The 15411-nt window shown below is 39.6% G+C and overlaps 1 protein-coding gene across 4 annotated transcripts in view; it reads right to left on the bottom strand.

Annotated features, from left to right (window-relative positions):
* Nucleotides 1-503: 503 nt before the first annotated feature.
* LOC140469446 (uncharacterized) overlaps nucleotides 504-15411 on the bottom strand; it is a 66426-nt gene continuing 51518 nt past the window's right edge. For 3 of the 4 annotated variants that reach the window (XM_072565968.1, XM_072565969.1, XM_072565970.1), the window contains 4 exons: nucleotides 15174-15341; nucleotides 13854-13905; nucleotides 10040-10161; nucleotides 504-5357 (listed from right to left, as the gene is read on the bottom strand). In XM_072565968.1, coding sequence (XP_072422069.1) covers nucleotides 4653-5357; nucleotides 10040-10161; nucleotides 13854-13905; nucleotides 15174-15341 — 1047 coding nt within the window. In that variant the 3' untranslated portion in view covers nucleotides 504-4652. The remainder of the gene's footprint in view (nucleotides 5358-10039; nucleotides 10162-13853; nucleotides 13906-15173; nucleotides 15342-15411) is intronic. The other variant, XM_072565971.1, reaches the window with a different exon arrangement.

Here is a 15411-nt window from a genome sequence, read left to right as displayed (position 1 = left end):
TTGCCACAGCTCAGCCCAAGCTGAGGATTGTCCGGAACTAGCTGCATTTGGGCCTTCAGTATCTGACGATCCTTGAATGGTGCTGAACATTGTCCACTCATCAGCAAACATGCCAACTTCTGCCTGAATGAAGGGGAGATCATTGAGAAAGCAGCTGAAGATGGTTGGGTCTAGGTCATCATCCTGAGGAACTCCAACAAAGATGTCACGGAACTGAGATGACTCATGTCCAACAACCACAACCATCTTCCTACCTTCCTAATTCTCATTGCTTCCCATTTTGCTAGGACTCTTTTCATATCAAGGGCATTCTAACTTGAAAAATTAAGTAGCAAGAAATCTCAATCTACGGGTGGAGAAGTGCAAAGAATTTCTAAAATTATCATTTATATTTAGTGAGATACAATTTGCTATATATTTAAAAAATATTTCAACTAAAATGTGACTGAAGTTTTATTTTTAAAACCTCTTTGCAAGCCAATTCAATCACTAAAACAAACATCTTTCTGAAATTACTGTGAAAACAGTTTTATTTCGGATAAGGGAAAACGACATTATTCACAAACAGCAACATGAAATTACTTTTAAAAAATTACTCAACATAAGGGACAACCATCTTCAAAAAACAGTAGCATTTAAATGCCCCATTACTCTAAATACACTGAACACTGTCCGTCCAAAATATTCCTTTACTACAAACCCAATGTCATGCTCTTAAGAGGATTTGTTAACTGCTGATGATGCATTTATGATATTTTACAGATCAGCTTGGTCAAGGATGCATAAAACAGATTAAAAAGAGTATATGCACTCCACTGTATACAGTGGTTCTACCTCCAAATGTGTGTGAATAAGGTACCGTCCGAATGACAGAAGCAACTTTCTTGGTTGTAATCATGAATGGATTGCCATGGATGAAGGGCTCCAACATTTGAACCTTTGTTTAGTCCAGCTCCGGGAGATGGAATGAGAACCTGATGAAGAACGGAGTCAGTGTGGTGCTGGAAAAGCGCAGCAGGTCAGGCATCTGAGGAACAGGAGAAGAGACGTTTCGAGCATAAGCCCTTCGTCAGGAATGAGGCTCGCTCTCGATTCTTCTGCTCCTCAGATGCTGCCTGACCTGCTGTGCTTTTCCAGCACCCCACTCCAACACTGATCTCCAGCATCTGCAGTCCTCACTTTCTCCTGATGGAGAACTGGATAGTTTATTTGAACAAATTTCCTTTACATGGCATCTCAGTTTGAAATATTGGGACCATTTGGGAAGAAAATTACACAGGAAACACAAACAAAACGCTGGAGAAACTCGGCAGCATCTGTGGACGTAAGAAACTGAATTAACAGAGAGTTCGGTGCTATTTCTTCAGAACCAAGTAAGTCACATGGATTCAACATTAGCTGTTACTCTCTCCATAGGTGCTGCAATATCAGTTTCTCCAGCATTTTTCATGTTTGTGTCAGTTTTCCAGTATCCACAGTATTTTGCTTATTAACTCCAGGTTTTAACTAGAGTAGAAAGAATTCAGCTTTTTTCTTCTTTGAAGTAAGAGCAACTGAACTTAGACCAGGTGACAGCACTGTAAGACTATGAACATCACATCTATTCATAAAAGTGTTTATGACACTAGATTCTCAAATGACTAATCTGAGGTGGTGATATGACAGTCAAAAATAGCAGATGCTCTGATGTCTGTACTGGCTTTACAGACTGCTATTCGGAGTATTTAATTAAGAGGAATACAGAGAACCATATACTGTGATGAAGCAAACACACATTCTTTTCAACAGCCATTTGAAATGAAGACCTGCCATCTGATGGAAGAAAATGGCCCTTTCACAAAGGAGATTTGAGTCTGGGGATAGAGGAGTATCGTCAAGTGTGAACAATTCTGTGCAGAATGTGCTATCAATTCTGGTCCCACACGGGGACTTGTGTCAAATCATACAAGCCAAATAGGTTATGGTGATAATTATCCCCAAACTTTTTAAAAAAACACACCTAACACATTCTTCATTCTACTGGTGTTCCACTGGACTAAAGGGTCCTGTATGAACCCTGACAGTGTACCTGGTAGCAGAATCAAATGTTCCAGATTCCAGTTCTGCCTTGACTCTATCCCAGAGGCCGGAAATGTTCAGTCTTCTGAGTACATTAAAGTACAGGGATTGATGGATTTTTGGATTCTAAGATATATAGCAGGAAAATGAAGTTAAGGTAGAAAATCTGCTATGACCGTTTTTGAGTGATGGAACACACCAGATGGGTCTGCTCCTGATCCTATTTCTGGTTGACAACTTCTTTATTAAATTAAGAACATCCTATGTATGTCTAGGACCATGTGTACTCCTGGTAGCCCAATCCTTAAAAATACAAGTGTGCGCGCATTCAGATGAGAAATGTGGGTGACACACAAACAAGTGTCTCATACACCGATATGACCTCCTCTCTCAACGTCCATCCTCAGTCAAAATGAAGTTTAATTGCTGTTCTCAAAGGGGTTACTTAGTAATAAAATCAAGTTGAGTTCTGTTGTTAAAGTCGTAATAAAGTACTTCCAGGGATGTTATGTTTCCTTGACCTACTGCAGCTTAAACTGGGACACAGGACTCTGGGTTGGGGTCCAGGGCAGCCACTGCTCAAGGACAGTCATATTTGCCAAACCAAGCCAGAGAAAGGAGTAATTTCTCCATACTTTAGGATTCTGTTATTTCAAGGACAGCTGGCTATTTTGGACACCATGAAATGGGGCCCTCTGAAGTAGTAGTTCATAGACACAGTACAGTTTTAAAACAAGTTTACTGGAACACTGAGTGAAACAGATTCAAAATTTTTTAAAAAATCACTGGTGGCACTTCTTGGAAAATTGGCTGGCACAATTAATGTTCGCATTTGCATTGCCATATCAACAGACCAAAATAAAACATAAAAGTCCTTCCCAAGTCCTGTACCAACCATCACCAACTATTCTACCCATTCTGTACCTGGAGTACATGGTTCCAGGACTAGAAAGCAAAGACTATGCTGGATTACAAACGGCAGGAGCCAGTCTTGTTAAATACTGCTGTAATTTCACACTTCAATCCTACTAGTGTCATGGCATTACATGCCATTACAGTTAGACCGCCCAAATAAGGTTAACAGCTTCTTAGTGTGTTCTTTGGCCAAAGGAAGTTTTTCTTAAAGTAGCTGAAGATATGGTGCCTTGTACAAGGGATCTCTCCGATGGAGAAGAACAGCAACATCTAAGGCACACCATCCTGATTTGGATATATACTGCCTTTCCCTTGCTATTCAACATGCCGAAATTCCCTCATTGTGAGGACACATGTGGAAAGACGGAGAGCAGCCCACTAATTTTTCCAAATTACCTAGGGAAATACAATAAATGTGGGTTTGCTACTATCACCCACATCCTTTTGGTCATTAAAAATAGTGCTAGTTTGGTTGATTGGTCAGTAAAGCTAGAATAGTATCATCTAATGTTAATGCCAGAACTACATGCGTTTTAGTGGGATCATGTAGCATCAAGAACTGATGTTTAGAGAAAGGGATTCAGTGAATTTGTTGAAAAACCTTTTCCCACAAGCTGCTTCATTTTAATTCATCATAGCTGATTCCAAACCATGCAAAAGAAACACCTTTATGCCACCCCCAACCCATAGCTCAAACAAAGAAACTTTTTCTTCCCCAAACCCTTACTTCACACTGTGCTGATTTAGCTGAAAACCCTTACTTCAGAAACCCCATTCACTCTCCCATAACACCTCCCCCCCCCCCCCCCCCCCCCCCCCCCCCCACCGGCCATTGCTTCAGGAAGAAAGGACAAATAGCAACAAGTGCTTTTGGAATCAATACTGGGAATTGTGCAACAACCTTGGAAGGTCTGTGAGTGTATGCTACATTATGTTTCTACCATCTATAATGCAAGTGTGCAACTTGCACACATTGTGCAGATAATCTGTTATTGCTCAGTTTGAAAATCAGTTAGCTATTTTACAGCAAATGGAAGTGTGTTTTTTCTAATGTTTAAAAAAGTGAAATCCACTAATCAGGATTCAGCAAAAGGATTCCATTTTCTACTTCACACTCAGTGACATGTTTGCTATGTACTGCAATGCAATAATCCACAGCAAAGGGCTCCAAGTAGAAGCACCCTACTTGGCCATGCTACACCTCAATGTCTTCTATAAGCAGTTGCTGATTTGAAAGGAGGCTTTTTTAAAATAAAAAAATAGGGTTTCAAGCCTACAAGGAATTACTTTGTTTTACAATACCTAAGATTCAGGTATCAGCAGTGAAGGGACAGTATTCAAACAGAAGGAATTACCCAGCTGCAGTACAAGAAGTAAAAACTGCAGTGATGTTACTTCCAAAAGCAAACACTGAAGGCTAATGCTCTAAGTTACAACACTAAAATCTTTGGAGCATTTAAGTTGCCTCTACTTTACAATTCATAAGAAGGTGCTAAAATATTTTTGAACAGGTACTGCATTGAGACACTACAGTTTATAATCAGCAGTGGACTTGCACATTATCTTCCCTCACTGACGAAAGAAAAATACATTATCACTGATAGACAGTCCACTGTGAATCTAACAGTGATAAACCCACATTTTCCCCTACTGTGGTAAAGAAAGATTTGGATCCTTCATTACTTCTTCCGTCTTGCAGAGAAACGACGGCCTCTAGTTGCCCTCCCAGATCTCGTTTTGGGAGTATTGAATTCCAAGGGTATGCAATCAATTACGACCTCTGCATCATTACTTTCCTCTTTGACAGTCACTCCTTCGCATTCCTTCTCAACCAGGGGCTCCTCTTCACCATCCTCTGTTTCACTAGGTTCCTCAGCCTTGGTCAAGCTGAGGTCACACTCTTCATTTCCATCCTGGTCATCATCTGCTGCTTCACTGCCAGTAATAGAACTCCCTTCACATTTCTCAGAAGCAGACATCTGCTCCACTGCTAAACTGGTACTGCCCAGTGCTTCATTGTTTGGGGTAGGGGTCTCAATTAGTTTGCTAGCAAAGTCTGTGACAGGTGCACTCTCAGAGATCTCTCCAGTCCCATCACTGGAGTTCTTCAGCTGGAGATTCTGAGAAGGGGAAGCATTGTCCTGGCCCACGCTGGGAACAGCATCATCAACACCCAACAGTGTTGGAGCCTGGATCTCAGAATTAGCACTCACCTCCTCCGTTTCAGGCTCGCTGGCAGCATCTTCAGTAGATGTTCTGTCAGTGTTCACCTCCTTCTGACCTGATTGGTGATCATCTGTTAAACCAAAGCTACTCACCCCAGATGGAGCTGGGTCTTGAGCAGAAGCTGATGAACAATCTTGGGCTCTTTGTGCTTTGTAACCCTGTTCAAAAAATAAATAAATACAAAAAAAAATGGGGAAAGGCACCAAATGTTTGGAAGTCTCAGTTACGAAATGCATACTTTAGGTCAATTTAGTTTTTTTGATGCTGATTGTAACACTTTTATAAAAAAAGCAATGCCTTCCTTTCTAAGTTCCAATGCTGTGCTGTTCTCTGCTTGAGTATTCAGAGAAGTGATCTGCTCCTAAATCTTGGGCTAATGCTACAAAATTGGTGAGAATGTTACTTGTTGTCCAGTTTTCTGCTGCACTTTATGGGAGCTACATGGTTTCAGTTTAGTACCCAACACAACATAATCCATTGCCTGAGAAGGTGCCAGAATCCTACGAGCTCAGTCCTTCAACTTATGTGATCATTTTCAATTATCAGATGACATCCATCCACCAAAATCTGCAGCCCTCTCATTCAGCCTGCTAATACTTAATTTCAGACATCTATTATTTCAGATCTCCTTATCCTACCTCTGTAATCACCTCCTGCCATAGAATCTTCAGGGAACTCAGTATTTATCTAATTCTGGCATCATGCATATCCCATTTGAATCACTTTATACTAGTTGACAGCTGCTTAGGCACTATAACTCTAGAATTTCCCACCTAACCCTCTCCAACTTTCACCCTTCTAGTCTCCTTTAAGATATTGCTTAAAACATATTTCTTTGAGTGTAGTTTTAGTCTCTTGTTGTTAGTATGACACGTGCTTTGCTGTCGACCTTTGATAAATTTCCTGTCTTTAAAATATGCCCAATATGCTAACAGATTTCTTACATTCAACTGAGAACTCCATTTAAATACTAAAGCCAATGAAATATTTTTCACGAAATCACATTGTCCTTGCCGACCAGATATTCTAAATTAATCTAGTCCCATTTGTCAGCACTTGCCCATATCCCTCTAAATCCTTCCTATTCATGTACCCATCCAGATGCCTTTTATAATTGTACCAGCCGCTACCATTTCCTCTGGCAACTCATTCCATGTATGCACCACCCTCTGCGTGAAAAAGTTGTCCCTTAGGATCCTTTTAAATCTTTCCACATTCACCCTAAACCATGCCCTCTAGTTATGGACACCCCCAACCCAGGGAAAATACCTTGTCTGTTTAACCTATCTATGCTGCTCATGATTTTATAAACCTCTACAAGGTCACCTCTCAGCCTCCGACACTCCAGGGAAAACAGCCCCAGCCTATTCAACCTCTCCACATAGTTCAAACCCTCCAACCCTTTTCATTAACAAAATCCAAACCTTTGGATTTTTAATTCATTCTGAAAATCTTACAGCCAAAAATATTTAGAATCTTAGAAAAGCACAGCACAGATAGAGGCCATGTAACCCACAGTCTGTGTTGGCTCTTTTGAACAGCAAACAGTCAGACCTCTACTCCTCTCTCTTTCCCACCTTTGCCTATTGAATACCTCCTGAATTTACTATCATATCTGGCTGTGCATTTGAAATTATAAACATTTATTGGGTCAAAAATATCTTCTTTATGTCATCTTTGGTTCTTCTGCCGATCATCTTAAAATCAGTGCTTTTTGATCCTGACCATTTAATAACCTGGAATTTGTTTTTCTTCACTCAGTTTATTATATTAAACAACTCTATCCACTAGTTCCCAGTTTTGCTCCAGAATTAACTACTGGCCAGAACTGCATCCTTTATACTCCTCCATTTAGACTTGTTCCTCAATGCTATTCAGTGTTTTCACCATGTAACAGATGCAAATTTTGCTTTAAGAAATTCTGTGAATAGGCCTGATCTCTTAGTTCTACAAATATATGTGGCATTGGATGAGCAGAGATATCCACATTGAAATGTATGTTTTAAATTGACATCGACTGGGAACCAAAAATAATGGATTGGTTGACCTCTTCTCTGTTGTTGCTACCACCATTTCTGAACCTCACACAATAAGTTGAGAGTTAACAAACCAATAAAATGCATTTTGGATCTTCTGGGAGTTCATGCCAAATGTGAAGCATAAACTACTTGCACAAGAACAGGCCCACAATGAAATATGCTGCAATGCAATTTGTCTTTATACAAAGCAAAATACCGCAGGTGTTGGAAATATAAAATAAAAACACAAAATTCTGGAAATACTGTACAAGCATGGTAATATCTGTGGAGAGAGAAAAACTTCTGATGAAAGATGAGGAAAGAATGGGAGATGAGTCTGGGTGGAAAGTCTTCAGAGGGTCAGTGTGGACTTGTTGGTCCGAAAGGCCTGTTCCACACTTTAGGGATTCTATTATTCCATGATTCATATACCAAAAATGTTGACCTGTTTTTGTTTTCCCCCCCCTCAGCAGATGCTGCCTGACTTGAGTATTTCCAAGATTTTCTGTTTGGATTTCAGATCTCCAACATCCATAGCATTTTTCTTTTATCTGAATCTAAAGGCGGCTAACTTTTAACCGGGCAGGTGTCTCACTCTGTGAAAAGAGGTACCACCAGTGGCCTCAGCACCAGGTAAACACAGTACACAATCAGCAACTAAAGACAATGAAAGTACAAACTACAGTGCAGTACTGTCCAAACTCTATACACAATCAGCAACTAAAGACAATGAAAGTACAAACTACAGTGCAGTACTGTCCAAACTCTTCTGAATTCTAGGTCCCAGCAATGTCTTGAGTGTCTGCGATCAAGCAAGGTTAAGAGATCAGAAAAGGTCAACAACCCTCCCTCCAACTAGGCTTAAAAATTCAGATTGAAACCTCTGAAAACAAGCCAATAATAAGGTGGAAAATTAAAACACTGCTTCCATTAACCTCAGTGTATGGAAGTTTAAAACATATGGCAATCTGCCCAATCAAAGCCCAAGTACCCTTGGTTTTGTCCTTTTTTTGAAATGAAATGGCCTAGAAAAAGTAAAAGATGAAGATTTAAGGCTGGTAATAAACCCCCTACTCAAATCTGGGTAACAAATACAATTATAAATTCTCTGGATAAGCCAGAATTGTTTGCCCTGCAAAAATAAAACTATGGATGGATCAAGCACATCAGTCAGTACAAGTCACCTACCGACGCTTAGCTTAAAAGACATGGTTGCACCATACACTTCCAGACAGGGACACAAACAAACATTTGACTGAATTTAAATCCCAAGTCTGCTCCACTTGTATTTTGTGGAATCATTTCCTAGTTTTTGTGATTAGGCCAGCACGCATGGGAGTGGAAGCAGCAAATCAGCCCTTAATTGAAACGTAAAATGGACAACATAACATTTTTCCTTAATTGCTTTTGCAGAACAATTAACATGTCAAGAGAGATAATGCTGTAATGTTGACTTGAAAGGAGAGATGTGAAATCACAAGGATTAGCAGACAAAGAAAATGGAAAAATGGCAATGCGTTTCAACACGACAGACTTTAAAGTACAGACCACAAACTAGACAAAAGCATTGAAATGAAAAGTGAAGCAATATGGGACAGATGACTATTAAGCTGCAATACAGCACAAATACCTCAAAAGTAGAAGAAATGACAAAACCCACAATGCAAACCAACATCAACAGAAACAGTTCAAATGAAAGGTGAATGCATAATAGGTCACAGACTTGCTCCAATTTTCCTTCTCAAAGGTACTTGTATTTAATCATTACCATTTTTCACTAAAGGGGAACTTCTTCACAATTACAGATAGCTTTAAAAGACATCCAAGTATCTGGCATACAGGGACAGATGCAAAGCAGAGCTAATCTTGTTTGCCCAAACAATGTACCTCAAACCCAAATTCAATAAAATTCCTTTGATGTAATATTTTCAAACATATCACACTCTGCTCCCACAGCCTCTCAGTCCCAAATGTAATGGCTTTACCTGATGATTCAAGCTCATGAACAGACTGAACAGTGATTGATGAAGCAGGTTCACAACATTTCATCCCTTTCCAGTTTGGTATCCAAAGCTAAGATTCCAATTTCTAGGATTGCCAAGTTAATCAAGGGGCAAAATGTAGGAAGATTAAATGTAAACATATTCCTGGTCATGTTAACCTGTTAATGAGTAGAGGTACACTGATCAGGGCAAAATCTGAAGCAGCCAGCAACAAACACGTGACTAACTTTATATCAAACAGCAGCAAAAGACTACAAAGCTCAGGGCTTTTAGCTTAAATTGGAAAAATCTTAACTATTATTACAGTAATAAAACTGGATTCAAAAGAAGGGACTTTAAAGCAAGTCTGAGACAACGGCAAACACCAGAATTAGAAGAGCAAAATGCTGACAGAGAGAGAGAGTGTGACAGAGAGAGAGAGTGTGACAGAGAGAGAGAGTGTGACAGAGAGAGAGAGAGTGAGATAGATCAAGAAAGAGTGAGTGAGATAGAGAGGGGGGTGGGGGAGAGAGAGAGAGAGAGAGAGAGAGAGAGAGAGAGAGAGAGAGAGAGGAGGGAGAGAGAGGGGTGAGAGAGAGTGAGAGTGTGTGGTAAAGCAGGAAGGAAATGGGGATGTGGTGAAGAAAGTGGGATACAACGTGGGGAGGATATGGGTAGCCAAGAGTGAGAAGAGGAAGGTAAGTAGGTAGGGAAGAGAAGGCAGGAATAAATGAAGGTTGAAGAGTGTAAAAATGAAGGAAAGAGACAAGGTGAAAAGAGAGAAAAAGGATACTAAGGAGAGAATGAAATACAGGCCACATTATGGAACAACCATCTAACCTGAAGGTTCTGAAAATGCATCAGTGACTTGCAGTGGGTAAATCTGGCAGTGGACTCAGAATGGTAGAATTTGTGACACAGCTTGCAGAGGAAACCGGTCACAGGGACCACAAATTCCTGGCCTGTGAAGGGGAGGGGAACCAAGACGATCACTGTATGTTACATTGAATGTGCCCTTGTCATCAAAACACACAAAACTTATCAGAAGTAAAAAAAAAGGTAATGCATACAAGAGTTTTGTTTTCAACAAAAAGTCAGCTGTATAAGAGTTAACAGAAACTAGGCTCTCAGCCTCAGTCAGCATGATTAGCATTTTAGGATGGCAATGTGCAAAAAGCAGAAATCACCTTTCAGAATTCAGAGATGCGTGGATGTGCATTAACAAGAGGAAAGCTTTGCAATGATATCATAATGGAAAGCCACAGGAATGAGTCTGGATACATAGATTTATGCTACAGAAATCAGTTTCGACAGTTTACAGCACCAATTTATCTGCACTAAGTAGATAAATAGTAGATGCTTAGAATGGGCTAAGTAATGAGAGAATAATTTTTCAGATGAGAGATCTAATGATGTGTATGAAATGGTTTGAGATAAGATAAAGGTAATCCAATTTTGGAAAAGAATCTGAACTTTAAAAGAAAAGTCCCACTCAAACTTGTTTCCAAAGGGTCTGTTGTGCAGTGTGAGAACTCAATGGCTATGGATCCAGCAGTGGCAGTTAAGCTGAAACTATTTTCATTGATCAATTCTCCAATGAATTTTTAAAAAAAATTTGAACTTATAAATTTTGTGTTCGAAGGTACGTTTATGCAGAACATGCAAAGGCCAAACACAAAGGTGAACTTTTAATATCAGGGCTGATGGTATTCATTATAAGACTAGGTTACATTAATTTGTTCTGTATAGACTTGGGCTTAGAAGTTTGTACAGTCATCCAATAGGGATGTTTAAAAGATTTCAAGAATTTGATAGGCTCATTACAGTGAAACCAATTCTGCTGGTAGAGGAATCCAGAAGAATTAGAACTAGGCCATACAAAAGCGAAATTCTTTGACACTTTTTCATACAAAAGATAGCAGATGTCTGAATCCTGCACCCCCTGAAGGCTGTGGATGCTGGCAGTCAATGTGACTTTTGAAAGTTGAGAAAGATAGATTTTTGGTGGATTTGGGGAATCAAAGCTGGTAAAGAGAGTTAAAGTTCAGATCAGTTACAATTTAATTGAAGGGGTGGGGGGGGGGCAGACTCAATGGCTGACTCCTATTTCTAAGGGTGATCAGTTCCAGGAAAATTTTGCCAACTGCTTTGTACTGGAGGACGGCAAATAGTGAAATAAGTAATTCAATACCAGTGTGCACTATTGGATGCTGCACAACCAGACATTTGTGCAAGTATCTGGGACTCACGAGTCCTGGAACTCTCTTCGATTGGACCAAAATTGTGGTACTATTGAGGGAATACAAGGATTACAGAAAGCAGACATCTCCACCCAGGAAAGTTACAAGAGAGGGCCTTCTCTTTCTAACAAATCAGACTATTCCCACTCTGCAAGCCAATAACACAAGGTAATCTCCGATTAACTATCAAATGAGGTACAGATTTATCTCTGTTCATATTAACCTGACAATGCATCCCCTTCCTCCACAACATTAATGTTTAGTATGTCATCATTGCCTGATTCTGCACAGAGGGAAATTAATGAATCGCTAACTGAAATGAACAAATCAGAATGTAGTTAAGTGCTGCACACTGAGCCCAAATCATTTTACTTAGGAAGCTTGGTTTTTTTTTTAAAAATGGAAGGCTCTGCTGGCATTAAAAAGAACGTGATCATTTTAAACCACTGATGTTAACCACAGCACACAACAGTCTCCATAGGAACAAGCATTTTAGCAAAGATAAAAAAATCTAAAAACAAAAACATCAACATACCAATTTCTTTGGCAACAAACATTTGGAGAGACTCTAAACAAGATATTCTCTGGATCCTTTTCTCAGTTACCAATCATCCTCAAACCATTTTCACCTGGCTCCTCCAAAAAAATGTGAAAAACTCATGGACTTCTTTAACATCAAAGCCAACAAGACTAAGATGAGCCATTGACTGGCATCTGCTGTGTCATTTGCTCTCCCACCATGTAATCTTCCCCACCTTGTTTCTCTTTTTCTAGTTTTTTTTTAAAAGATGGTGATGAGAAATGGGTATCACTGGCAAAGCCAATATTTATGGACTGTCCTCAACTGTCCACCAGAAAGTGGTAGTTAACTAGCTTCTTGAACTGCTGCAGTCCTCACAGTGGACATACTCCCATGATAACATGTTTGTAATGGTTTGGTACAACTGATTGGCCTGGTAAGCCATTTAGTTACTAGGTCATAATTACAAAACTAACATTTTATTCCAGGTGCTTTCTAAAAAAAAAATTAACTGAATTTAAAATTTCCCAGCTACCACGTGCAATTGGAATTTTTTTTATTTGATGAATTAATGTAGGCCTCCAGATTATTAGTCCATTGACAAAGACCCTTACAATTGGTTGCCCTTTCATTAATGCTCATGTCCTCTCCTTGATTGCGGAAACCAACTGCTCTCTCAACCCTATTCCCACTTATCTGTGGAGCACCCAGTTTGCTTTCCTGGCTTCTATGCCAATTGACACTGGAAATAGTTTGTTCCCCTCCCTTTTAAGTCTGGAGTTGTCCCTTTATTTGCCTCTCCTCCCTGACCTATCACCTTCATCCCCTCCCCCACTCACCCATTGTACTCTATGCTACTCTCTCCCCACCCCCACCCTCCTCTAGCTTATCTCTCCATGCTTCAGGCTCACTGTCTTTATTCCTGATGAAGGGCTTTTGCCAGAAACGTTGATTTCGAAGCTCCTTGAATGCTGCCTGAACTGCTCTGCTCTTCCAGCACCACTAATCCTGATACTGGCCTAGACTCCAAGCTCAAGCTGCTTCACTCATTAATGATTCCACCCCACCCTACTCCAACCTACTCAGTCCAGACTGTAACCTATCCTTTCCATTATCAATAATACTTGCTTCCATCTCTGTAATATCGTTCGTCTCCAGCCCTCTGAGTCTAATGCTGCTGACACCCCCATTCATGGTCCTATTTCACTGAGGTATGCCTATTCCAATGCTCTATGACCAGCCTCCTATTTTGCACCCTCCATAAACATGAACTCAGCCAATACTCCATCACCTAAATCCTGGCCCTCACCAAGACCCAACACCATTATTCTGGTTCCCAATTCACTAAGGCACAAATTTAACATTTTTATCCTAGTGCTCAAATCCATCCATGACCTGGTTTTACCATAATCTCAGTAAATACCTCAAACCATTCAACCCTCTGAGAATTTTGCATTCCTCAAACTCTGGCCTCTTGGACTCTGCAATGGCAGCTGTAACTTCAGCCACCTAGGCCTGAGCTCTGTTGTCGCTCCCAAAACCTATTTGTTTTTCCTTTCTTCTTTTAAGAACCTCGTTAAAGTATACATCTCTTCACCAAACCTAGTCATTCGTCCTATATATTCTTTTAGGCATAGTGTCAATCTTTGTCCACTTACATTTCTGGGAACTGCCTTGGGGCACTTCACGTGTGAGGTAAACACAACTGGATGTTACCAAGTAAATTCATTTGGTTTAATTAAAATTGTTGCAAAATCAGAGGTTAACAGTTCTTTTACTTGCAGATTCAAGTATCCATATAATTCTCTAATGTGTTATTTAAACAAACTTAATAGATTTTAATGGGAAAAAAAGCAATAAGCAAAATACATTAGCTTACTTCTCTTGTACTCACCATACACAGCCTCAGCATCATATGGCTCCTTCTCAAACTCTGACAGCAATGCCTAGATGTACAAAGCATATGTTTACTTTTTCCTTCCCTTTCAAAAATGTACATTTTATTCACGAGGTTGTAAAATTCCATGCCATTTCAAGAAAAGCCAAGCAATTAACAAAATCCACAGTGAAAAAGGGTTATTTGTTCCACCAAGCTTATTTTATCCAGAGTTATTCAAGGATATTTCATCGGAGAAATTTTACCTGCTCCCCAATCCATATACAATCTTTGACCCCCTAATTTAAGATCAATTAACCCTTAGTTCTCCTCCCATAAACAAACACGCAGTAGCGATTTCTCTGCTGTCATTATCTCCATTGTCTTATTAACTTAATTCCTTTTTACAAAACATTTATTGGCTGCTATACATAAATTTCCTTGACCTGAATGGCTACTCTATTTATTTACCATTCTTTTGGTATGACTTCTAAACTTGCTCAAAAGGTTGTAAACTTTGGAATTGAGGTATGTCTAACAATCACTGTCAATATCGAACAATTTCTAATTTCAACCTCTCACCTTTCAATACTTTAAAAGCCTCTGTGGTGTCTCTGCAGTTTACTCCTCCACAGAAAGTTTTGAATCGGACAATTATACATTTCCCACCTCTGAATCCAGTGACCCATATTAACTCCCAGTCTCAAAAACAGCTTAGAATTTTAAAATTCTATCTTGTTTCAAATCCTTCCAATGTCTTCACCCATCACAATCTCTAAACTTTTTCAACTTGATAATTCTGAGTTTTCCACGTACATCCAATTCTGCACACCTCCAATTATTCTAATAATGGTGGCTGTGCCTTCAGCTGCCTCAGACCTAAGTGGCTGAATTCCTTAAACCTGTCTGCCACCTCTTCCCTTTAAAACAGTCTTAAAAGCATACTTCTTTGGTCAAACATTTAGTGACCTGCCCTAGAAACTCCTTACGTGACTCATCAAATTCTGTTGCACAACGCTCTTGAAGGAAATGGGATGTTCAACCAAGTTAAAAGCACTAGTTTTAAGTGCATTTGGATGTTGTAATAAATGTGCTTGATATTCAGTAAAAGGAATCAATGCCATCACATACTCATGCAACATCGCATTTAAAATAGTAAAGGACCCACGACATCAAGGAAATACACACTGTAAAACCTTGCAACAGCTGATACACAGCATTTTAAAATATAGCTGCACAAAATTTGTCACTTCCCATAAAATCATATAGCAAGTAGGGTTATTTAGACATGTCTGAATGCAGAGCAATACAAACCATTCTAACAGGATATTGACAAACCTGAGAATCCCTATCACTTAAACAATCAGAAATGCTATCATCATCCTCCTCAGTCATCCCTTCTTCATCATCTTCATCAAAGCAACCAACTGCATCAACAGTGATCAGGTCCTCTGGATCATCTTGTCCAGCCTGGTCTTTATCCTGGGAGCTACGCTTCAGCTTAACCTGAAAACAAATACATGTTTGATTGTTACACATGTTGGTGATGATTGTATGTTCACGTGGCATGACATTT

Source organism: Chiloscyllium punctatum, chromosome 49, assembly GCF_047496795.1.
Source record: "Chiloscyllium punctatum isolate Juve2018m chromosome 49, sChiPun1.3, whole genome shotgun sequence".
Taxonomy (NCBI): domain Eukaryota; kingdom Metazoa; phylum Chordata; class Chondrichthyes; order Orectolobiformes; family Hemiscylliidae; genus Chiloscyllium; species Chiloscyllium punctatum.
Note: the sequence above shows the minus strand (reverse complement) of the source record. Positions and strands in the feature narration are given on the sequence as shown.